Source organism: Schistocerca serialis, chromosome 9 (assembly GCF_023864345.2).
Source record: "Schistocerca serialis cubense isolate TAMUIC-IGC-003099 chromosome 9, iqSchSeri2.2, whole genome shotgun sequence".
NCBI lineage: Eukaryota > Metazoa > Arthropoda > Insecta > Orthoptera > Acrididae > Schistocerca > Schistocerca serialis.
This window is the reverse complement of record NC_064646.1, coordinates 177,963,583-177,990,766: the sequence shown is the minus strand read 5'-3', so window position 1 is coordinate 177,990,766 and position 27,184 is coordinate 177,963,583. Positions and strand designations below refer to the sequence as shown.

Below are 27,184 nucleotides of genomic sequence, written 5' to 3'. Positions count from 1 at the left end.
TACAGAAATTCAGAAATTCATGCAGGTGCTAGGTTTGCCTCTATTTGTTGTAACTAACCTATTTACAAATGGTACCAACTGAAGAAACGGTAGATATAATCTTTGAAAACCTGGTTGAAAAAAAAAAGAATGAATAAATAAATAAATAAATATATCTAAAAACAAAGATGATGTGACTTACCAAATGAAAGTGCTGGCAGGTCGACAGACACACAAACAAACACAAACATACACACAAAATTCAAGCTTTCGCAACAAACTGTTGCCTCATCAGGAAAGAAGGAAGGAGAGGGAAAGACGAAAGGATGTGGGTTTTAAGGGAGAGGGTAAGGAGTCATTCCAATCCCGGGAGCGGAAAGACTTACCTTAGGGGGGAAAAAAGGACGGGTATACACTCGCACACACACACACATATCCATCCACACATAAACGGTAGAAGAAAAGTCAATTGCAGAAATATCAAAGTCAAGGACATATTGCAGCTAATATTGCCACATAATCACTTTACATTTAATAGGAAAGTTTACCGACAGAAAAAGGGTACTGCCAGGGGCAGTAGTGTATCATGTTTCCTGGCAGATATATAGGATGTATCAAAAAGAATCATCCAATTTTTAAAAAATCATAGCTATTATGCCATTTGAGATATACGTGTGTGTGCAACATACTCTTGGAAAGAGCAAACTCTCGAGTTTTACATGGTTCCCACTAGGTAGCAACAGTGCGCGCCGACTGTAGTTGTAGTAAAAATAGTGTCGGGTTGACAAAGCGTTTTGTGTTCTATGTTTTCTGCAGTGTGGTTTAGTAACAACTGTTCAGCGTGACTTTCGTACTAGGTACAGAGTGGATTCTCCTACAGCACAGAGCATTAGACGATGGCATGAACAATTCCGAGAAGCAGGTTGTTTGTGTAAAGGCAAACTGCTGGGCCATCCCCAAGTGTCTGACACAGACGTCAAACGCATCCGCCATAGTTTCACTAGGAGTCCACAGAAATTCGTTCATCGTGTAGCTCGACACTCAACATGCCCCCAATGTCTGTGTGGCTTGTGTTGCGTCAAAGTTTACACATGAAACGTACAAAATTCAGCTACTGCAAGCTCTTTGTGAAGGTGACAAACAACAACGCATGGAGTTCTGTAATTTCGTTCTTGGTAGGATGGAGGATAACAGTTTTCCTCCACACTCAGTGTTTAGTGATGAGGCAACATTCCATTTAAATGAGCCATCATCATATGAAGTTGTAGAATACGAGACAGACCCTCCAAAATTTGGTGTGTTTTGTGCAGTTTCACAGAAAAAGGTGTAGGTCCATTTTTCTTTGCGGACAACAGGTAGCACATATCTTGATATGCTTGAGAACTTTCTTTTCCCACTGTTGGAGACTGATTCGAATGACTTTATTTACCAACAGGATGGGGCACTGCCACACTGGCATATGGAGTGCAGGAATTTTTAAATCAAAGAGTTATTGAATGATGGATCGTTCACACTGGAACAGATGATTCAGCCTTACATTACTGGCCTCCAAAGTCACTGGACATGACTGTGTGTCAATTTTTATGAGGGTTTGTAAAAGACTGTTTATGTGCCGCCATTACCAACAAAGAATGAACTGAGACATCGCGTAACAGTAGCTGCAGAAGCTGTAACTCAAGACATGCTTGCTGCAGTGTGGGAACAATTTGAATACCGCACTGACATATGCCGTGCTTCTCAAGGGGGTCATACTGAACATCTATGAAAAGATAGGAAAAAACTTGATGTGCCAAATCGGATGTCTCTTTTTGAATCAACCTGTGTTTCTCAATCATATGGAAAGCACGTTCTTTAAAGAAAACAACAGACTCCAAAATAAAATATTACTGGAGATATGTTGATGATACCTTGCTGCTATTTGACAGAACAAAACAGGAGATTGAAGAACAACTAGCCTTATTCATTTCTTTCCACAATAACATGAAATTCACAACAGAACATGAGGACAACAAAAGCATAAATTTTTTGGATCTTATCACCAACCACTGACAAAAACTTAAGTTGCAATCTCGACTAATAAGAAGTTAGGATACTCACTCGTCCATAACATAAAATCAAATACATAAAAAATTCAACGGCGGTGGAGTGTACAAAGGATCATGCCCTAGTTGTCCTGCCTACCATGTAGGGAAAATAGGCTGAAACATCAAAACCTGGTTTCAAGAACACACAAATGCTTTCAGGCTCAACCACCTCGAAAAATCAGTTACTGCACAGCATTTCTTCGAAACGAAACATAACATCAACAGTGTACAAAACAACTTGGTACTATTACATTTTGAAGCCCATGGAAGATCCTAAATCTGTTAGAACTGGAGATACACCTCCATAAAATCAAAAAACTACAATCTAGGTTAAATGAACAGACAGATTTCACAAGCCACAGTTATTTCAGTAATTTTAGAGATCTACTCTAAATTTATTCCCTGCATATGTCAATTATTTAATAATTAGACCTCTGGCACTACAAATAATTTCATTTTTGGTCACACCATGTACACACCTGTGAAATGTGTGTGCAAATGACCCTCTTGAGTGAAGTGATATGCATGGACAGGATGGAGAAACCAATGTATGATAAGTTAAAAACACTTTTCTTGGATTATGTGGCAAGTTTACAGCATTCATTTATTCCACTGTTTCATGCATATTTTCCACATTTCATTCACGAAATTCATAACCTAACATGAAACCTTTTCGTGGTAGGAACATGTGTTTCACCTTATTCTAGACCAACAATAAATCATGTATTAAAGATAACTTACATCCAAGGATGGACCCACAGGGTCTGAAATACATCATGTATACATTAAAACACAAAAATTTGAGGCTGCAGATGTTTCTTATTTCATACTTCCAGAAAAAACTGTGATTTTAACTGGTGTCAGAACTTTACTGCAACTGCTTGTATAGCTGTGGTAAGGAGAGGAATGACATTGATCATCATCAAAAACAGATACTCCACCCTTAGCCCCGTCTTCAGTAGCACTGTCCTTCCTGTAGGAGTGGTGGCCCCTTAATGCAGATGTGTCAGAGGCTTTAAAATGAGTTTGTCAGCAGATGCAGAACAGTCTCTCCTGGGCTAGGAGCTGTAATTCTTCCAAACGTGATCTGTATCCACTCAAGTTCCAGTGCAATACAGAAACCCCTGCAGATGCCGTTAATTAGTGATAGTTGTAACTGCCCTCCTCCCTTGGTGCTGGTGATTAACCTGAGAGGTCAGAGGGAATGCGAGACAGTGCCCAGCTCTGGTTCTTCCATATGAATATCAGTATCCTCCGACACATGATCACTATCTGAAAGGGAGAGAGCTCCCCACTCCAATGGTGGCACTGCCACTTTCTTTGATTTCGAATGACTTTATCCTTGCTTATGGGAGGAGTTGCATGCATGAGTAGAGAGGATGGCTTAGTGGGCTCCTGATGGTGTGCAGTGGTATGCGGCCTACGTCTTTCATTTATGGGTCCCAAAAAATTTGGGGTTCAAGTGTAGCTTTTCCTCCACAGATACACTGACAAGTGCAAGCACTTTTATTTGAATCCTGTGGTCTGGGTTTATGTGGGGCATCATACTTGCCAACTGGCTTCTTAAGGGCTGATGCAAAAGTAGCAAACACCAAAGTTTACATAGCTTTTAAACCTTTTTTAGATTCACCACAGGGTTTGTCTCTCTTAACTTTCAACCCCTGAATTTTCCTTTCCTTGTTACAAAATCGAACTCTTCCTGCTCCATACTGGGTAATCTCCAGAGCCGTTTATACATTTTGGAGGAAGAGTACAGGAGTCACTGGGCTGAGTCTCCACAATTTCCACATATAGCCCTCCCACTTGATGCCATGGTGATATGACCAAATCTTTGACTTTTGAAATATCGATTTGGGTTGGCAACAAATAGTCTAACCTTGAAATGGATATAAATGTGACAGTTTTTTCCAATGTGCCGTTGACTCTCCCCATATAGTTCTGCATTTCCATGACACCCATTTTTTTCCATTCTATACTTAACTGCTTAGGGTCCATCTCCATTATATCAGAGCAGGTAACCACACCTTTACAGAAGTTAAAGGCGGTATGAAATTCAGCCTGTTATATCCTAGCCAGTAATGCCACCCGACCCCGCTGCCAAAAGGTTGGCAGCATCAAAGTCCGGACGCCGTCCGCATAAGCAGCGCCAGCGAGACAGAAAATCGCCGCAAGTCTGCGCGCGCCACCGCTGGCTTCTGGTGTCTTAAGCGCTGGAGTCGCGAGCGCTAGGACAGTTCTGTATTCGCCGCTCAGTTGTATACTCGCGACCGAATTGTGTACTTGCTAGTCAGTTGTGTGTTCATCGCAGCAGAGTTGTTGTTTGTCGTCAGCCGACGCTGACCTAGCCGCTCCGACTCGAACTAGACAGATCGCTGTAGACACGGAGTTCACTACTGTGTTTCTGTATCTTCGTTAATAAAGATAAGTACCGACTTTTATTTAATCAGAGTGTTTGGGTTTTCATCTTTCCGTTCACTGTTCCAGCGGACCTGTCGGCCCGCTATTAAAAGTGTGGCGGTGACTTCGTAAGCCGTTTCTACAGCGAATTGCTTGTCGCTACGAACACCGCCACAAAACTGGCGACGAGGACTGCCGAACTCGTGTGCAGGGCTGGTTCAACTTGTTTCTGGTTATACTAATTATAGCGATAAAATTTTGGAGGCTGGTTTAATTTGTGTTCACTATGTCTGCCGACTTACAACAGTTGATCTTGTTACAGAGTCAGCAAATACAAAGTCTGGTGGAAGCAATCGCCAAACAAGCGGCTAATCCTCCAACACAAAAGGAACAAGCACAGGCAGCACCACCTTTCCGTGCTTTTGATGCATCACGAGAAGAATGGCGAGAATATTTCACGCAGTTGCAGGCGCACATGACAGTCTACAAAATCACAGGTACTGAGCGGCAGCTTTATTTAATTTCCACTGCAGGCGTGGAAATCTATCGACTACTTTGTAAGTTGTTCCTGGAATCCAAGCCAGAAGCTTTAGACTATGACGTTGTTGTTAACAAGCTTGCTGAGTATTTCGAGTCGCGAGTTCATGTGGCAGCAGGCAGATTCAAGTTCTTCAGATTAAAGAAACTGCCACATCAATCTAATAATCAGTGGTTAACAGATTTACGGGGCCTCACCCGTCAGTGCCGATTTAATTGTGTGTGTGGAGCTTCCTACAGTGATGTCATGTTACGAGACGCTATTACTCAAAACATTGCAGATTCTCGTATTCGTGCTGCTATCTTAAAGTTGCCTGACCCGTCATTAGAGACTGTGATGAACATCATTGAAGCCCAAGATACTTTTGACTATGCTGAGTGTGAGTTAGATCAGCCATGTATTTCTCAAATTGCCTGTGCTAAGCAAGTTATGTCACGCCCGCGGCCCCACCGGCAGAGTCAGACTGTAAACACTAGCCGGCCGCGTCATGTTAAACACATTCGTCAGCCACGTGTGCAAAATGATAGAGTTAAGTCTTGCCCTAAGTGTGTTCTTGCTCATCCTCGTGAACGTTGCGCGTTGAGAAACGCGGTTTGTCACTTTTGTCAAAGGAAAGGACACATCCAGACTGTTTGTTTGCGTAAACGCAAGAACAATTCTAGTGCTGCCCAGCCCATGGATATTCATGTTCTTCAAAGCCAGCCCGCCCAGAAGGTTGCGTTTAAAGACTCTTCCACGGTTCGTGTGGGTAATAAACTTGTTCGCAATAAGCCACCCACCCAGCCCTCTGCTATGCGACCCAAGCGTAATTCAAACGCTGTAAAACGTAATGTACAGACTGCAAGTGAAGCGGGAGTTGTTGTTCCACCCGCCCAACCCACGAGTTGTCGTAAGCAGCGAATACGCGCTAAACGCGCTGATTTTGTGTCTTCCGCCGCCACTGCACCGATCCAGAGACAGTGTAATAAACTATTTGTGAAGCTACGCATCCAGGATAAGACCTTCAATTTTCAATTAGACATTGGTGCGCCTGTGACTCTCATAAATAGTGCTACGTATGCGGCTATCGGCCGCCCTAAACTTTCAGCGGCAAAACATTCTTTGGCTACTTATAGTGGAGAACAAATTCCTGTGTTAGGTGTATGTAGCGTGCCGGCCACATTCCGTGGCAATACAAAAACAGTTTCATTCACAGTGCTCCGCGCTACAGACAGTGTAAACATTTTCGGATTAGACTGTTTTGACTATCCAAGACAATGTGTTGCAAATTACTTCTGTTGTTGTTCCTCTAGACAGCATAACCGATTTGTGTAAACGATACAGTGACATATTTAAAGACGAACTAGGTTGTGCTGCGAACTTTGCCGCTCATATTACGTTAAAAGATAATGCTCAGCCTCGATTTTGTCGTGCTCGTCCAGTGCCTCACGCCCTCCGGGCACCTGCAGAAGATGAACTTCGTCGTTGGCAAAACAACGGTGTTATTCAACCCGTTTCAGCGAGCCAGTGGGCTTCTCCCTTAGTTATTATAAAGAAACCGTCTGGGAAGTTACGTTTGTGTGCTGATTTTAAGTCGACAGTTAATCCTCAGACTGTCATTGATTCTTTTCCTTTGCCTAGACTGGACGAGCTGATGGATAAGTTAGGGGAAACTCGTTTCTTTTCCAAAATTGATCTCCGTGAAGCATATTTGCAATTGCCCCTCGACGAGCAATCACAACAGTATTTTGTCATAAACACGTCGTTGGGGTTGTTCCGTTTTCTGCGTTTGCCTTTTGGTTGTGCGTCAGCTCCAGCTGTTTTTCAGCGTTTTTTGTCACAACTTCTGGCTAATGTGCCATCGTGTTGCAACTATTTAGACGATATTGTTGTGTCCGGTCGGATGCCTGCTGAACATTTCCGTAATTTGGAGTGTTTGTTTAAAGTGTTGTCTCAGGCAGGCCTATGTTGCAACATCGATAAATGTTCATTTTTCCTTACGGAGATGGAGTATCTGGGACATGTTATTAATGCTCAAGGCATTCATCCCTCCCAGTCACATTTAGCAGCTATTCGTGATTTGCCCGCCCCTCGCAATCTGCATGAATTGCAAGCAGTTCTTGGCAAACTGACATATTATATTAGGTTTATACCTAATGCATCACAGATTGCTGCACCGTTGCATCGTCTCCGCCGTAAGAATGTTCCGTTTGTGTGGTCAGCTGATTGCCAATCAGCCTTTCAGCAGCTTAAAGAGGCTTTATTGAATGATCGTTGTCTGGTCCATTACGACCCTAACAAGCCTCTGGTGTTAGCTTGTGATGCCTCTTCTTTCGGCCTCGGTGCTGTGTTATCTCACCGAGTCGGTAACACCGAACGTCCTGTTGCGTTCGCATCTAAATTGCTAAACAAAGCTCAGTGTAATTATAGCCAATTCGACAAGGAAGCGTTGGCTATTGTGTTCGGTGTCACAAAATTCCATCACTACCTCTATGGTAGACCATTCTATTTAGTAACAGATCACAAGCCCCTGACGTCACTGTTTCATCCGTCTAAACCAGTTCCTCAGCGGACAGCTCAGAGACTACAACGTCGGGCTCTTTTGTTATCACAATACCAGTATGAGATACTGTATCGCCCTACAGCTCAGCATGCAAACGCTGACACGCTTTCTAGATTGCCGATTGCTGCGGATGATGTCTTCAATTCCTCTGGCGACTCTTGCCATCAGATTGACGCCGATGAGCATCAATCCCTGCGGGATTTTCCGATTGATTATCATCAGGTGGCACGTGAGACAGCTACGAATCCTCATCTGAGTTTACTATTACGTTTTGTTCAACGTGGTTGGCCGTCCAAGGCAAAGGACATATAGGATCCTGTGGTTCGTCGCTATTATCCGCAACGTCATCTGTTGTCTGTTTCGCACGGAGTTTTGCTGTTACGCACCGAGAATGACCACCTTCGTGTAGTGGTTCCCCAAGTGCTCCAATCCAAGGTCCTCGACTTGTTGCATCAAGGTCATTGGGGAGTGGTCCGCACCAAGCAGCTTGCCCGCCGTCATTGTATATGGATCGGCATTGATAAGCAGATTACGCAGATGTCTACAGATTGTTCGACGTGTGCCGAACACCAAGCTGCTCCGCCTCAACGCTATTTTGAGTGGGCACGCCCAGCCGGTCCCTGGCAGCGAGTACATATTGATTTCGCTGGTCTATATTGGAATTCTCGTTGGCTCATCGTGATAGATGCATTTAGTAATTTTCCGTTTGTTGTGCCCATGCAGTCTACAACGTCTGCGCAAACTATACAGGCGTTGACTTCAATTTTTTGTATTGAGGGTCCTCCAGAAGTTTTAGTGTCTGACAATGGTCCACAATTTACCTCTGCTGAATTTGAAAGTTTTTGTTCTGCCAATGGCATTCGCCATGTTCTTACTCCGCCGTTCCACCCTCAATCGAATGGTGCAGCGGAACGTTTTGTACGCACATTCAAGGATCATATGGACCGCCTTCGTGCTACGCACTCTCGTCAGCAGGCCCTCATCACGTTCCTGTCGTCGTACCGGACCACGCCACGCGACGGCCCTTCGCCGGCAGAGCTTCTCCACGGCCGTCGTCATCGCACCCTACTACGGTTGTTGCACCCCCCGGATCGACCCGCCGCTTCTGAGCATCGCACGCGTTTTCAGCACAACGACGCCGTTTTTTTCAGAGTTTATCACGGTCGCCGTCGTTGGGAATGTGGTACCGTGATAAGTGTCCAGGGTCGTGGTTTTTATACTGTTCAAGGTGCTACTGGGGTGCACAGGAGGCATCAGAACCAGTTGCGCCGCGCTGGCCGCCCGGATTCTGCCGCTCGTTCTTTGTCCACAGATTTGGTCCGCGGCAGGTTCCAGCCGCGCCTTCCGACTTCGCTGCCGCCCCCAGGGCAGCAGCAGCAGCCGTCGCCGCTACCACGCCGACAGCCCGTCCCGTTGATGCCTCCCACGCAGCTTCATCCGGGAGCGCCCCCGGTGGTCGCTCCGGCGCCTGCGGTCCCTCTTCAGTCGCCACCGCCTTCGGAGCTGATGGACGTCGACCCCTCAGCCGGGCCGCCTTCCCAAGCGGTGGCTGTGCAGCCTGTCCTGCAGCCACTTTCCTTGGGCACCCCCGCGGAGTCTGACCCCGCAGCGCCTTGTCCGGCGCCCACTCAGCAGCCGTCGACGCAGCGTCAGGAGACGTGGCCTCTCTTCGTGGGTCCCGACGCCTCGTCGCGTCCAGTACCAGAAGCTGCGCCCGTGGTCACAGGCGTGCACCCTGACCTCGGTTTTCAGTCGGTGTTTCCCGAGGCCCCGCGTAGCCAATGCCGGGGTGCGGACCGGGGACTGCCACCGACAACAGTCTCCGCCCCGGTCTCTTCCGCTCCGCCTGCGGCCAGACCCCTCCCCCGCCGTCGACGCTCGCCATGTCATTATTCAACGACGGTGCGGCGATTTGGGGGGGGAGGAGTGTTATATCCTAGCCAGTAATGCCACCCGAGCCCGCTGCCAAAAGGTTGGCAGCATCAAAGTCCGGACGCCGTCCGCATAAGCAGCGCCAGCGAGACAGAAAATCGCCGCAAGTCTGCGCGCGCCACCGCTGGCTTCTGGTGTCTTAAGCGCTGGAGTCGCGAGTGCTAGGACAGTTCTGTATTCGCCGCTCAGTTGTACACTCGCGACCGAATTGTGTACTTGCTAGTCAGTTGTGTGTTCATCGCACGAGAGTTGTTGTTTGTCGTCAGCCGACGCTGACCTAGCCGCTCCGACTCGAACTAGACTTCACTACTATGTTCTGTATCTTCGTTAATAAAGTACCGACTTTTATTTAATCAGAGTGTTTGGGTTTTCATCTTTCTGTTCAGTGTTCCAGCGGACCAGTCGGCCCGCTATTAAAAGTGTGGCGGTGACTTCGTAAGCCGTTTCTACAGCGAATTGCTTGTCGCTACGAACACCGCCACAAAACAGCCAAAACAGGATAGTCACCTTAGGCCTTGTATCACGGAAGCTTACATACTTTGACTTAGCAGTTCTGTGATTTTTCCAAGTAAAATGCAATTCCCTGAGAATTCCAGATTTTCGAGGAGAATCACTGCCCTGACTTTTTGACCAAGCAATATCCTCCAACGCCTTACGAGCATAAAAATGAGAGACCTTCCCAAAGGTTGTCTCTGCTCTCTTGATTGTAATGGAAGTGTTATGGTAGACTTACCATGGCACTATAATTCTGAGACATCTTCTTAGACAGACTGACCAATTCAGCTTTCTTTGTTGGATGGGTGTAGGTACTAACTGATAGTATACCCATGCTGTCAGGAGTAGATGATAATTGAGGTCTCTCCATAGGGATCCCATGAGCCACTATCAATCCAGACAGAGCCCTGCATGCTTAGCAAGCCTTACATTACGGGGTAAGGGGCATTTGCCCCGGGGGTTGACTGCTAGACTTTTTACCTCAACAGCCATTCAGCTCATCAGCACACAGCACATCTTCAGGTTGAGTTCTTTTTAAAACAGAGGTGTGTTTCTTCCTCATGATCCAGAATGTGAGGCCATGGCACCTGTTCTTTGAAACACACAACGGTCCACTGCCGTGCCTAAAGATGACCCCCTGAACTATGCCCAGAGTATGGTAGAAGAGTCTGGCGGCACTGGCCAGTCTCCAGCTTGGGAAATGCAGGTCGCCATATCCATACCTACCTACTGCTGGAGCAGTTTCTTGGGAAAACACAGCCCTACTTCCCTTCCAAGTTGTGGGACACATTCTGTCAGGCCCCAGCCCTGAGGTTGCACTAAAGGTGCCTATGATAAAGCTGTGTCCCCCAGGAGCAAGAGAGAGCAAGGCAGCAGGTGCATGGAACAGGAATGCAACATGACCCTGGTACCAGCAAGATTGTTAATCACATGATAATGACGACATGCAATGACATGGAGAAGTGGTTTGTGGGGAGGGGGGAGATGGGGGGGGGGGGGGGGGGGGAGATGATAACACACACAATAACTTCTCAAACTTGAAAAAAAAATTCCCTGAGAAGTCCATGCGTGAGGAGGAAGATGGTGTCAAAAAAGCCCTGAAAAATTAATGGTGAGCATGTAAGGTGGGAGGGGTGGGGGATGGCACCGTACCACATAATGATTTTTCTTTCCTCTCTGCTGAGCTCTATACAAGCCATAGTCAGTAGTTTAACCACAGTTTTTAAACATCGATAATTTATTTTTAATAATATTCATATAATTAACATACTCTGAAATAGTGTTTTCAAATTTGCGATATCTAAAACTCTATGAAATCCAATTTCAATGCTAGGCAAAAAATGTGAAATTCCCCAAGACTTTAGGCAAATCCCTGAAATTCCGTGATCTTTCCTGGTAAAATTTAACTCCCCAAGAATACAACGTTTTGCAGAAGAGCTGCCCCCAGACAGAGGAAAGCGACAAAAATCAACCTAGGCACATGTCACGTATGGCAGAGCATATCAATAAAGACGCAAAAACAAAATCTTGTCATACACCTTTTCACAAAGCTCAAAGAACTCTTGGGCAGGAACCGTTTTGGAAGTGACAACAATGTGAAGAGTACTTGGAAAAACTAACTTAATGGATTGGCGACAGCCAACTATGACACAGGATTTCTGAATATGTGCAGTGGAACTGGTAAGGAAAAGGTAAGCTTCAATTTCATAAGCAATGACTTCTTAGTTGATAAAATTTACTTCTTTATTTTATTAAAGCCAAAAATCAGCCACTTTCAGGCTCACCCTTTCATATTTCTAACTGTCGTGGATTACTGACCACTATCAATTAGGTGTATCAAGGTTTTAGTAATGAAACAGTTTCCCCTTTAGTGCTGTTAGTTTTAAAACTCGAAAGTACCAAATGTTCAATGATTTTTTGGGCTAGCACATGGTTGCATTAATTCTTGTTACAAAAATATCCTACTGCCATAGCCATGCAAAAGTATCAGATAGAAAAATACTGTTGACTGGGGCTTCACAAAACATGACTGAATATTGAATTCACCCACAAAGGTTCAGGAATCACCATGGCCAATTTTAGCGAACATACATTATGTTCTAGCTGTAAGAATGCGCTTACTTGTTAGCTTGTTTGGTTTTTTTTCATATGGTCGACGATGTGTTGGAGAACGTGACCTTCGGTCTCTATCTCTCTCACGATCTCCACCCCTATGTGACCTAGAAGATGGACTGTGGGACCTCTTTTTACGATCTGCTGATCTTGATCTCCTCCTGCGTTCTGATGGACTGTGTGATGATCGTTTTCGGTCACCTCTGCTTCTGTGGGAAGGAGATCGCTTCCGGCGCTCTGGACTTCTTGACGATTCTCCCCGCCTGCGACGGTCACGAGATCGTGACCTTGAACGCCTTTTTGCATTTCCACGGGAATGACTCTTGTCTCTATCAGAACTATGAGATTTTTGCCGACGAGTGTTTGGTGAATGGGAATGCTTTTGCCGGTCAGGGCTATGTGAATGCTTCTTGTCTTCTGAACTATGTGCATGCTTCTTAGCATCACTTGGATTTTGAAGGCTATTACTGCACCTGCAAAAGCATAACACTAGTTAATGCAGTCTAATGACAATACTCAAATGGCAAAATATGAAAATATTTAACAATTCATGGCTAAATATAAAAATAAGTCTTATTTTTCAATTTCATGCTTGTATAAACAGAACTTTTCATATTGTTTAAATGAAATCTGCTACCACTTTCTTGTATCTGATATTGGTGACACTTCGATATTCCTCAATATGGGGCAAAAGAAATACATTATAGATGTTGGAGACTGTGAAAAGTTGATTTTACATAAGTATGCAGCCTTCATCTGCATGCAGTTATCAATATTTTATTCTTCCACTTATACTGGGTAGCACATTTTATATAAAGTTTGAAATAAAATCATAAATGATGAAGATTCAAATTTTGTAACAGCTGCTCTTTACCAACAGCTGCGACAAGAATTTCCAGAGCATTTAACTTGTGCCTTTAGAACTATTTCAACAGCGTCTTTGTAGGAGAAAAATATAAAAAAGGGAACTGAGAAAGGAAAAAGTACAAATGGTGTGCCTCTGGATCTCAATCACACAGTTTATCATGATCATACAATCTTTGAAGGTCATGTTATGACTGACAGCTAAAATTATGGGAGCAAGCTCATAAAATATTGACAAAAATATTTCTTTTTTCTTTAGTTTATTGGCTGCAAACAGAAGCTACTGACATGATGTTCCACTGCTTACACAGATTTCATGGGAGCATGATTTATATTAATGCTTCCTGCTCATGTTAGCAAGATGTACTATTGCAGCTAGCAAAAGAAGGGTGAAAAATTGGGGGTTTTGGCCACCTGTTCATTTTGGAGGAAGCATCCCCCACAAGCAATTTAAGCAAACTACAAAAAACAAACATGGTTGGGTGGACTCCTCCCAAATGAGAGTAAAGTAGCATTTTCACCTAATGGAGAAGCTTCACAAACAGTCTATGTATTGTGCATATTTCTTGCTCGAACAGTCCATGGGTGTACAGCTGGTCCATAGTGTCCAACGGGCACAATATTTCGGTGATCAGACATGTTGCCATCGTCATGTGCGCTGACAAACTGAGCTCCTGAGGGCGGGCGGCCGTCCTAAATCCCCTCCCCCCGCGAGGCGTTCTCGCCGCGGTCCGCGGTCGCACGTCGGTGGTCGCTGAGAGGCTGGCGTTGGCATCTGTGGTGTCGTCGGTGTAACTGCCTCGTCCGCACTGGTCGCTAGGAGCTTGTCCCTTCCATGGGACAATTTTGAGGATGAAGCTTTGCGTCATCCAAATGGAAACTTACTTGTTTTCTACGTAATGTTGATGACACGTTCGTGATATGGCCCCATGGAAGGGACAAGCTCCTAGACTTCCTTACACACCTGAACTCCATACATCCAAACATTAAATTCACTATGGAGACCGAAGCAGAACGAAGTTCGCCATTCCTGGACGTCATGGTGAAAAGAAGAGCAGATGGCACCCTGGACCATGGGGTATACAGGAAGAAACACACCGACCTGTATTTGCATGCAAATAGCTGCCACCACCCTTCGCAGAGGAATGGGGTACTAAAAACACTGGTGCACAGGGCGCGCACCATCTCGGATGCAGAGAGTCTACCCCATGAGCTGGAACATCTCAAAACTGTATCTCAGAAAAATGGGTACTCCAAATGGCAGATCAGATGCGCTCTCCGCCCCACCTCCACAGAACAGCATGTGGAGATGGACAAAGTCACAGAGGAAGAGATAGCCAACGCCTATATACCGTATACTGGCGCACTATCGGGGAAAATAGGACGAATATGAGGAAACACAGAGAAGGAACTGTCTTTTGCCTGCCCAATAAAACACTAGCATTATTGGAAAGTGTCAAAGACGATCTCTGTTTGCGGAAGGCCGGCATATACCAGATTCCCTGTGAGTGTGGGAAGACTTACATTGGACAGACAGTGCGCACCATCGAAGACCGTTGCCAATAACATCAGAGGCACACTCGACTTATGTACCCCAACAAGTCGGCAGTCGCAGAGCACTGTTTGTCCGAAAATCACGAAATGGACTACCAACATACTAGGGTCTTAGCACAGACATCTAAATAATGGGACAGCGTCATTAGAGAGACTATCGAAATTCGTACCAGGGACGGACTCATCAACAGAGATTGCGGCTATAACCTCAGCAAGGCATGGGAACCAGCACCGAGTCTAATTAAAAAGAGGCTCAGCAAAGAAAATTAACGAGCGACCAGGGTGGACGAGGCAGTTACACCGACACCACCACAGACACCGACGCCAGCCTCTCAGCGATCACTGATGCGCGGCCGCGTGTTGGACCACAGAGAGAATGCCTCGCGGGGGAAGGGGATTTAGGATGGCCGCCCGTCCTCAGGAGCTCAGTTTGTCAGTGCACCTAATGATGGCGACATGTCTGCTCACCGAAATATTGTGCCCGTTGGACACTACGGACTGCAGTACACCTGTGGACTGTTCGAGCAGTCTAGGTATTAGCTGAGGATTTTAGATACACAGCAAATCAGCTGAGGAAATCTGTACGCTGTTTACACTTTGTCCGGTGTCCACTTCACAGGTAGGTGTAACTGCAGAATCCATTGTGGTCACAACCATGATGCACGCTTTCTAGTGTCTTGCCTATTAACAATTTACATACACTTCCAAGTAAAACTTGAAGTATAGTCTATGTATCAGTCAAAATATTCTATGTAAATGAATGCTAACAAATCAGGTGCCCCTGTTACACACATTTGCACACTTAACTCTTCAAAAACAACACTTAGTTACATGTCACTGCTACAATAAAATTGGCTGTTGTTTGGCCACAATAAAATAATTTTCAAATACAGAATATCTTAAGCATAATTATGCAACATACCTTTCTATAGTTGTATCAGAGCCAACTTCAGGCTGCCGTGTATCCTTCTCACTGAAACAAAGAAAAATTTTATAAGGAAACTTCCAGGAAGTACGTCAGCTACAACAAGAAACTAAGAACCAACATGAGACATATTTTCTGTACACAGCCACACAACTTTTGCCATTAGTTAAAGACTGAAAACTGACTGCTAACATGGTATAAGAAGATGAAGCTGTGACTACTGTAGAAGTACTGAACTAATGACTCTGAATGTGTACCCCTCATTTCCAACTATCTTCAAACTACCCCTGTTTCATTCCCCAGCAAGGAACTAACAGTTCCAAAATCTATGGTCATTTTTTTGTACTTTGTGTGTGTGTGTGTGTGTGTGTGTGTGTGTGTGTGTGTGTGTGTGTGTGTGTTAGCAGTAATGGAATTTGCCTCTTGAAGGCAAGCGCTGACCACCATTTATGTCCCTGTGTACCTTCACTCATGATGTGTGCGATTTAAGAGCATGAGTCCCTACAGTTCTCAAGGCCCGCTAATAAAGGCCACCCGGGTCACCCTCCTGGCACGATTTGGTGAGCCATCAAAGGAAGAGTATTATTTAAGCAATCTCAAATGAGTGTTTGACCTATTCTGTAACCCGTATTACTGTTGTCCAATGCTATGCACAACCTGTACTTCATTGTATCTCACGTGTTGTTCCATAAAGTACTATGTTCCGTAAATCATGTCCGTTCTTGCTATAGCAAACATGGCAACGAGTCAGAATTATGTTTCCTCCCATGTTAGTGTCAGTGCTAAGTCACTCGACAAACATCTCAATGGAAGAAATACTCCAACATATCAAGGCCCAGCAGCAAGTTATCAAGGAACAGCAGCAGGCTCTTACCACTGCTCTCAATCATGTGGCATCTGCGCGTTCGCAGCAGTTTACTCTCTCATCAGTGCAACCGTCACCCCTTCCAGCATATGATGAATCAACTGAATATTAGGATTCCTACGAGACACAGTTACACCAACATTTCCCCGTTTTTCGCATAGTCAATGCAAACCTGAGTAGGGCTCTCTTTCCTGCCTTTTGTCACGCATTTATCACATGTTGTGCCAACTTGTGCCTGTTACAGCATAAATTCAACATCCGGCACGCCAGTCAGAAATGAGACATCAGAGAGGGATGTGAAGATGTCTGCCAATTGCACGTCGACTGACCCTTCTCCAGGACGAAAACGCGATGGCAGCGACATATATGTGAAGAGGACATTAGCGCCACACCGACTGGTCGCGGCCCAGTTCTACAGCAGCATCAAATTAGGCACTTCAAAACCAGCGACTTATGAATTGTATACACTGACACATCTGATTAACACAAAGTTAAGTAATGTAATGTACTTTTCATAATAAAACTCATTGCTTGAATTGTTGTCTCGTGATCCGAGAAGCAGGTTTCCTAGACACACATCTTTGACAACTAGGTGGGATTCAACAGTGCCTTTGCAAGTACTGACCAGTTAATCATTTGATGAAATGTCCATTACTGCGACAGAACGCATGTCATTGCGATGCGTGTAGAATTTTACCATCGTCAAAAACAGCCAAATCAATCTTAAGACTGGGCTGCACAATTACACAGGTTGAACCATCATTGTAAATTTGTCAGTAGTACCCATCACAAATCGAACACTGATCACAAGGTGCGTGGCAATGATATTCGTCTGGTCCCGGATAGGGAAGTTCGTGAACAGGCACTTTAATGTGAGAACCTGATGCTTACGGATGTACGGATACCGTATTTAATCGAATCGAAGCCGCTCTTTTTTTCCGGTTTTTGTAATCTAAAAAACCGCCTGCGGCTTAGAATCGATTGCAAAGCAAGCGGAAGTTCTGAAAAATGTTGGTGGGTGCCGCCACAACTAACTTCTGCCGTTGAATATAAGTAGTGCTACACAGGCATGCTTTGTAGGCACAAAGATAAATACTGGCACCAAATCCTTAAAAAAAAAAGTGGAAGAAGAGTTTTTTTTCTCTGGCCCGAGTTTCGACCACTGCATTTTCATACATTATCCAGCGAAGTAAATAAAATTCCGTACTGTTCATCTTCTAATGTAGCCGCATTTCAATGTACTACGAAAATCCGACTGGCAAGACTGTTTGGGATGTTTGTCAATATGGCCAACTCTGCTTGTCAATATAGCCAACTCTACTTGTCAATATGGCCAACTCTACGTTCTGAATTTTTTCCTACCTGTGAGAAGAGATGGTTGCTAATAGGAACTTTTATGAATTGTGAATCACATGCAGTATTCTCTTCACCATAAGAATAATACGAATATAAACATTTTGCCATGTGTTGTTTCGTGTTTGCTCCTATCTCATTTAAATCTTGTCTGCCGAATAAACTATGAAACTAGAGTGAGAACAGCAAACGCAGAAGAATATACATATCATGTCATGTTTATATTCGTATTATTCTTCTGCCAAATAGTGATACAGTCAGAAATAAAGCACAGCAATTGACTAGATTTTCAAATCTAAGATGACTAATTTCTGTGCAGAATGCACCTGCAAAGATTTTCAAACGGAGAATAATTTTCGCTAAACTCTCGTTCAGAACATCTTCTATCATAGGTAGTCTATTATTTGGTTCTTGTTGATCATTATCAAAGAAAGCAGCAGTGTAAGTAACAACAAATAGCAGTCTCTTGCCATTGTTTCGTTAATGAGATGATTCCTCTTTTTTTTTTGTAAGTGGCGGTAGCGCGCACAAAAGCAAGCCATGCCGCGAGCGGCTACAGGCTGTAAACACGCACTATCAGAATGCGACAAACAATGCATGACACAGTACAGTAATGCATTTTCAGCTTAGAGTGTCGTAAACACCTATAACAAAGAAAATGGCGCTTATCAGATCAAAGAAAAATTTCAAACCAGATGAAGCACGTGAAAAAGGAAGGGTACCCGTATAAATACAGACGGAGCGCCTGAGGCATAGCAATGGCTACCTGGTAAAGCTCAACTGCTAAGCTTACGACTCGAACCAAACTACTGTAGCTGTATCGTCACTCATTCGACCTAAATTGTGTCTCATATTACAATGGACCAACTTTGTTTCGATTTCGAGATGCAGCCTAAAACTTTTCTCTCCTCTTGAATTTTGAGTCTCTAATTTCAGGTGCGGCTTAGATTCGGGAAATTTTTTTTCCCCTTGATTTCGAGTCTCATTTTTCAGGTGAGGCTTAGATTCGAGTAAATACGGTATGCTCAATATAGCACAGTCCTTTGAAGTGACATGGACCACAGGCAATCAGATTTCTGCTTGGGGGGGGAGGTATCAGAAGTTGCTCAGTCAACCCCTGTTAAATACACTGCAAGTGTTCAGGATGATGATGAAGCTGTTGCAACAGTACAACCTTCCATTCAGCATCACATGGGGTAGCATTCGTTACGGACACAGCAGTAACAGGCCGCATCACAACATTGCCTGCCCCCTTCCCTCTTGCTCATACTGCTTCATCCAACTAGAGCTTGCTGCATGCCCTAAGTGTTGAGTCGTCTGCAACTAGAGTCAAAAGAAAGGCCACACCACTGCAGTGTGCAGCTCCTCCTCCAAAGTGGTGGCCACAGTAGTACTGATGCCCATAAACTGTCTCTCTCCAATAACTGTCTGTGCGAACAAATTGTTTATTGACTTGCGCGTATTTAATAAACCATTAAAAATGCAAAAGGACTCAGGAGTTGCAGTGACTTTAGTTAACGCACAAATGTATGTGGACTTGGGCTCCTGTCCCCTCACACAGGTTTCATAGAATTTGGTTGGCTATAATAAATAGCAGATTCCGATCCTAAGTAATTTCTCTGCTCTTGTCTCTCAGAAATCTGTTGTTTAACCTCTTACATTAATGTGTTGGATCAATCCTATACCGCAGACATGTTGGGTCAGATGTGTTTAATGCTTTCGGTTTTATATTGCTGATAAGGTAAATTTAGTGTCAGATCAATTTCCGTACCAGCAACTGGAGTCCCTCTGCTCTGAATTTTCATCTCTCTTTCCCCTGGGCTAGATTGTGCTACCAGTTATCAGGCGTATATTACCATGAATAAGCTTGCACCCTCCTTCACCTGTTGCATCAGACTGCATCCACTGGAGACGCCGGTTCCGCACTGGTTCTGACCACTGGCCAAACTTGGTTCCTGCCATCATCAAGTCTCACCGGGGCTGGTGCCTGTGCATCATCCACACTCCTGATGTGGAGACAACCCATCACTTCGACCAGCTGTGGCTGTGCACTATAGGATCTGTTGCAGAGGGGCCACCATCTCCCCCACTGCTGCCAATGCCTGCTCCTGTGTCACTGTTCACACCACAGCGGGTGTTGCTGCCTGGCAGATCGCGGTCTAGTGTTCCTACCTCCAACCTCACTCCTCAACTGCTGTCACCCAACTCCTCGATTGCTGTCGCCGGTGCAATCCCCGCTGCACCTGATGCCGCTACCTCCATCACTGGGTCCTGTGTGACCATCACTGCCGGGTCCTGTGTGACCATCACCGCCGCTGGCACCTCTGGCGCCAATTGCTGATCATCTCAGCAAGGACGTTGCTATGAGATACTATCCACAGTAGCAGCAGCCATTGTCGGACGACGAAATGGATGTCAGTGCTGTCACTGGTCTTTTCCACGATTCATGTGCCATAAATTTTCTTGTGTGCCTAGTATTTTTTCTGTACCGTATATTTTGTGGTGCCTAGTGTTTTTATGTACATATGTGGTTTTCCAACCCCATGGAAGGGGGGAGTGATGCAACTTCACTCATGATGTGCACAATTTCGTAGATAGCGTGCCCATATAGTTCACAGGCCTGCTTATGGAGGCCAACTGGTGTACTCTGGTGAGCTGCCAAAAAAACAGTATTATTTAAGCAATCTCAAATGAGTGCTCAGCCTATTCTGTAAACTGTATTACAGTCATCCAGTCCGTGTTTCCAGTGCTACTCATAACCTGCACTTCACTGTACCTTATATATTGCTCCAAGAAGTACTATGCTAAATAAATCTTATTTGTTCCTGTTACAACAGTCTCCTCCTAACTTTCAAGATTTGTTAAGTTCTCATTAATGTATGCAGAGCCACAAAGTTGCACACCAATAAATTTGAACAAGACAAAAGCAACTTTATCAGTTTTATTGTTACCGTGTGGCCAATCATTGCAGTTGGAGTGCCCTTACACTTGGCAGTATAATCACCATTATTATACAGTTTATCTCATTGGTGATGTAGTACTCTGGCATGCTCAATGTGAGGTGGTTCGACATGAAGGCTTGAAATATCTCTCACACCCATTCACCGATTGTACTTATGATTAACCAAGTCTTTGAAGTGACATGAGCAGTGGACTGTACGCTAAGGCCAAAGTTCACTCATCATTTCAGCACTGAACATCGACATCTTCATTGGAGCTTCTCACCTATGCCATGATGACAGTGCATCAAACTGCACAGCAGGTACCAACACAAAACTAACAAAAAGATGGCCAATACATCACGCCTCACCGCAATCTCAGATGACTGTAAACTATTCTTAGTGGTAATCCCTGAATACAACAACTTGCCACGTTATGTATTATGAGAAGCAATTAAGTCCATTTAATCACAGATCTTGCAGCACCTGCTACAAGCTATAACACAGATACGTGTTTTATTGTTGCACTGTCTCAAACTCAAGGTCCATTTGAGATGGATCTTCATTCCTTGTCAAATTGATATTATGTTGGCTTTAAGAAGTATGGTAATTAACATTACTGAGTTACAAGCTTATCTAGGCATAATGAACTACTGTGCAATATTCATTCTCAGGGATACCAATATTACGTGTATCCTGAATGTATTTTTTCGTGAAAGTCTTCCTCATTAATGTTCTCCTCAAATAAGTTAATGTTTAGCACATACATTCTGGGCAAACTCTTGTTCTAGCAGTGGATGCTACTCAGTATGGAATCTGTGCCACATTGTCGTGCATAATACTGATGGCACTGAGCAACTTATTGAGCCACTTTTAAAATCGGTGTGTGTGGCCTGAGGCATTTCTCCACAATAGATTGTTCATGAGGATAAACATTTTACACCTACGTGTACGGTATGAAGTGCTATTTAACAACTTAATGTTTTTTTTTAATTATGTCCCAAAAAGTAATTTACTCTTTTATTAATGAAAAACATTCCATAATGAATGACATTACATAGACACACACAAAGCTAGCTTTTACAGCTCAAAATAATGAGTTACAAAATTTTGAAGATCACCAATGATAAAATCCCAAAGTATACTTGTGCAATGGACTTTTGATTAAAATATCCTGAAACTATAAGTCACTTTTTAGCTTCTGTGCAGCTATGAAGTCTATGCATGGGTTTCACAACAGTTTCTTGTGAACATAAATCTTAGAGGAGTGTTTGGAAAACAGTAGATGTATTCATCTTTTACCACTAGCGACTGACGTATTGTCATCACTTCCAGTCTGTAATGAACTAACATAATGTTGTTCTTCACTTCCTGAGCTGCTAAATTGAATGTCAATACAGAATCATTACAACAATAATGTCCTGCAAAGTGCAGGCGCAAGGTTCCACATAATTTTGTGTATAATCATACGTATTATCACCACCAATTCACAGCTGACACAAGTACTGATGTGCATTCACATAGGTTGGACAGAGAGGACACTAAATGTTTCAAGAAGTCTTCATGCAGTTCCACACACTGTCAGCAACTCAAGGGGGTCATCACATTGATCACACTTCTGTGCAGCTATGAAGTCTATGCATGGGTTTCACAACAGTTTCTTGTGAACATAAATCTTGGAGGAGTGTTTGGAAAACAGTAGATGGATTCATCTTGTACCACTAGCAACCACTTGTCACTCAACTGACGTACTGTCATCACTTCCAGTCTGTAATGAACTAACATCATGTTGTTCTTCACTTCCTGAGCTGCTAAATTGAATGCCAATACAGAATCATTACAACAATAATGTCCTGCAAAGTGCAGGTGCAAGGTTCCACATAATTTTGTGTATAATTATACGTATTATCACCACCAATTCACTGCGACAAGTACTGATGTGCATTCACATAGGTTGGACAGAGAGGACACTAAATGTTTCAAGAAGTCTTCATGCAGTTCCACACACTGTCAGCAACTCAAGGGGGTCATCACGTTGATCACAAGCTCCAAGCAACATCTACTTTTTCATTCCTTACACATTATAAGTTCAGGTCCTCACATTTCTAAAGATATGGTATTTGGAAAGTCCAGGTTGGAATATCAACAATTAAGGAATGGATAGATTGCTTCTCACTGTAAAAATTAACAGCCACAGACAGCAGCTGTGTGTGTTAGGTCCGCCTGCTTGTGTGAACGCGTGTGTGTTTCTCTTTTCTGATGAAGGCTTTGGCCAGAAGCTTTTTATGTGTAACAGTCTCTTCAGTGTGCCTGTCTGCAACTCAACATATCATCTTTATGGTGAGTAGCAATCTATCCTTCCCATTATTTTTGAAACAGTATTTGGGAATGACATGCATCCAGAATGCAGCTGCACACCATGTTTATTGGCCTATACCAACACACAGAGAGAAATAATATGCACATGCCCACAGTGCGCTAAAAATCATTCAGTGCCATACACTACTTATGTCCTACAGCCAACCCCCCTCCCATCTGTGTGAAAAAATTAATACCAATTTTAAAAGTTCATTCTTAAATTTCATACGGCTGGTAGTAATAAAAGCATCTCATGTACTCAAACAAAATAGTAGAAATCACAATCAGAACACTTGCCAAAGGAGAACACATTTCTGCTAACATCTCCAGCTTATGTCATACTTATTCCTCTTGTTCTAAACCAGAATGGGATCTACCATTTGAGTTCTAATCCCATCCAGCCCCAAAGTGACAGGGAAGCAGAGTGCCTAGCACACACATTTAAAATCTTTCAGGACAGGCAGCGATATTGCTCTTCTTGACATATAGGGTCACAGTCATGAATGACTGCAGTCCAGTTGCTCTCACTCTTGTAACCTTGGATGTCAAAATCTCACTTCTGAACAGGTAACCTAGTTTAGGAAAAGTCTTTGGGCAGTTGCTATAGAGGACATCAGCCATTCGTGGTTACCTCACGTAATCACTAAGGATGGCCCTTTCAGAAGCCAACATCTTAAGCAACTATGTCTATAGTGGTAACACCAACAAATGCCATCAACTCTGCTGCATCCAGGATGTACACCTGTGGAAGAAGCCAATCTCCGCACAGTCTGCCATGTGCCTCCTATTGTGATTGAGACTACAGACACTTCGTACCAAGGATACTGCAAGTGGGCCTTTTGCACTCTAAAACTGGCCAAAACAGTGGAGGAATTTTGCAGATCATTTACATGCTGTTGTGGGCCAGCAAAATACCAAGGCCTGCTATTGCTTATTTGGATGCTCTTATTCCAACCCTAGCATGTTGGACAGTGCCAACAGACAATACCAATGACCTCTGAAAGTGGACATACTGGACCCACCAGATGGTGGCACAAAGCAGGGCATTTTGAACCACGTGTGGTTAGCTTAGTGGATTGAATCTTTAATGTCCAAAATGTTGACCTCAACAATGCATTGAAGCCAATAGAAGCAGCCCAGTTCCAGGTTATACAGTATCACACACATGGTATCTTACAGTCTCACAGCTTGCAATTTCCTGGGCCACACACCTAGTTGTTATCGTGGCTTTATGGTTGGCTGGTCATAGCTTCACTACATTCACTTGTAGCACTAACTCAAGTATTACTGACACATTTCTGGCACGATTTCCCAGTTCCCTTCAATCTGACAACATATGCTATGCTTGGACTTCGACTACCTTGAGTGTTAATGCTCTGCTGTTGGTTTTTAACTGCATCTCTGGACTTCATATCAGGCACTGGATGCACCATGTCTTATAATTTTTGGTGCTTTAACTTTGTGGATTCAAATTCTCACTATATGCTCCTGTATTCGCAGTTATCTTGTTTAATAATATTTATCACAGACAGAATAATACATTAAGTAGTTCTGTGAAAATAAAGTTTGATATAGAATATCCAGCAAAGCAATTTATGGTATTAGAAATAATGAGTCAAATTGATTTAAGGGTCTAGAGGCAAACTCAAAAAGATCACCACGTAACGAACTGTTGTATTCTCTTCAAGAATACAGTTTTGTGACGTGTGACAAAACACTTAGCCAATATAAACCATGGGAGGAAAGAAATTAACTTAAACGAATACAATTCATTATTAAATTTGCAATTAATCCATGGAGGATGTAATTATTGGACTATTTCACACCCAAAATAATATCTGTTAAGGATAAGAGTCACACTGAATGATAAAGAAAGGAAAAAAAAAACAGGTTCAGGTTCAGTTACTGCAATTTAATATTTCACTGATCTCAGTAATTTGATGATTACAATGGGGATAATGTGCCACTACTAAAATTCTACTCAACAAGGTGATAAGTGAATGACATTATTGCTGAACCAGTGATCAAATCTTATGTGATGCAAGTTTAAATCTTGTGAATTAGCTCACAAAATTTTATTAACCTCCATTTTAAATCAGAAAGGACATCAGTGCCAATGGCAAGTTTTAAAAGGAACTACCTAACATTTGAATACTGTAAGAGAATTTATGGGTGTTTCAAGAAAGAATCATAAGACATAACAGACAACAGAACTATTTACCTTTGCGATGTGGCCGTAACGTCTGATGCTTCATGCGAAGTGGCGATAGGAGTTTCAGCAGTAGTTGCTTTAGGGCTCTGGCACTCTCTCTCGTCACCACTGCTGAATGTACGTGAGCTACTGGATGATGAGTGTTTGTCACTATCACTATCACTTTCACTGTCACTACTTGAGCTGCTAGTGCCACTGCTGCTGCTACTGCTGCTACCACTGGTGTGGTTGTTGTTGGATTCCTGTTCACACAAATATCACCCTGAATTAACTTTATTAACAAAAATAGTTTACGTTAGAAAACTATAATATGGTCAAAAAATACCAGACAAAACAAGCAACCTGCAAGCTGAAGTTTCCAGAGAATGCTAGAATATGGGATTTCAGAACAAGACCACAAATCTGGGTAATCATCATCACTAAAATATATGTGATGAATCATGTTAGACCAAACATACCAATTATTATAAAGAAGGTTCAGTGTAGCTGCAATGTAATTATTGTTCCTTATTTCACAACAGATCTGTTTGGGCTTTCATTGCCACTTTCAAGTAACCTGCAAATATGATGATGGTGAGATCATTTATGTACGTAATACACCTTGCATATTTGATTGATTACATACTGTTATATATGTGAACTTGACATCCATTTTACATCAATAGTAAACTGTCATGTAACTGTCAGTGTTCAGTTGTTGGTAAAATTACATGTTTTGACAGTGACATTATAGTTTACAAGTATATGCAAACAGACAGTGATTATGTTTTTTCCCCTCTGGTTAGATTTTTGACATTGTTGCGTGTTGTTTACTTGTATCCCTTTTCGTGTTCCAGTATTTCTTTAACGTAGAATGTGTGTTTAAAATCTGTATGACCATTTAATATTACTTATGGGTTGTTATGCATGTGCATATAAATTTCTAATTCTTTGAGAATGTTGACAGTGGGACTTTTGGGTATTCTGTGCAGTATTTGCAATGCATTTTCGATTTGATCAGCTATGTGATGTTTATTTTTTAGATGGAGAAAGAAGTTTAATTGATGGTCACTATTTCTGATGTGCTGTTTGAATCCAATATCCAAATTTTGTCATGTCTGGCCAATGTAGAAGTTATTACGGATTTAGCACTGCCTGAACAGTTTCATTTTGAGGTGGTTGTTAGTACAAAAGGCTAGTTGTATATCAGTGGTTTTGAACAATGCATTTATTTAGTTAAATAACTGATTTTGGTAAATTGCTGGTTATACTCTGTTTTATGTTTAGTTGATGTTTCCCTTGTTATTTCACTGAGTATTGCATTATGATTGGATGCCATGTGTTTGGTGCACAGTTTTGTGACTATGTTCGGCCAGATTATTTTTGTGTACTGTGTAAAAAAATGTTTTTCTATTGCTTGTTTGTTTAGTTGCAGGTAAATTAGTCTATAACTCATTAAGTGGAAATATTTAAGGTTCTGCAATTTGGGATGACAGAAGATGGCATTTGTAATATTGTCCACGTGCATTTTCTATAAATATCAAATGTGTAATGGTGGTTGTTTTTGCTAATTGTGAGGTCTAGGTAGCTTATGGAATTGTCTTCCTCCATTTCCATAGTGAATTTGATTTTGGCCAATAAGTTGTTTAGGTCTTGGTGAATATCCTGGGTCTCTGTCTGATTTCCGTCAATTAGCATGAGTGCCTCATCCACATATCTGTAATAGTGTATAATTTTATTCAACGTAGGCCAATTAACAAATTCTTCTTCTAGGGTATTAAGGAAAATGTATGCTACTGTGCCCTCCACACTATTCCCCATAGTCACTCCATCTGCTTGGGAATAAATTCTGTTGTTGAATTCAAGGTAATTTTGAGATAGCGCAATTTCTAGAAAATTTACAAGTATGACTTTTGTGTGTTCCAGCAATAGATGAATTCCTGTGGTATCAGAGATTATGCTTTATAATCTAATCAATCAAATGTGCAAGACATATAATGTAAGTAAATGATCTCATAAACATTGTAGTCACAGGTTACTCGAAAATGCGAATGAA

General features: G+C 43.0%; 1 protein-coding gene across 3 annotated transcripts in view; it reads right to left on the bottom strand.

Moving 5' to 3' along the window:
- LOC126418495 (arginine/serine-rich coiled-coil protein 2-like) overlaps nt 1-27,184 on the bottom strand; it is a 73,362-nt gene that overhangs the window by 26,885 nt on the left and 19,293 nt on the right. For all 3 annotated transcript variants that reach the window (XM_050085277.1, XM_050085279.1, XM_050085280.1), the window contains 3 exons: nt 25,159-25,391; nt 15,420-15,470; nt 12,089-12,552 (listed from right to left, as the gene is read on the bottom strand). In XM_050085277.1, the coding sequence (XP_049941234.1) occupies nt 12,089-12,552; nt 15,420-15,470; nt 25,159-25,391 (748 nt within the window). The remainder of the gene's footprint in view (nt 1-12,088; nt 12,553-15,419; nt 15,471-25,158; nt 25,392-27,184) is intronic.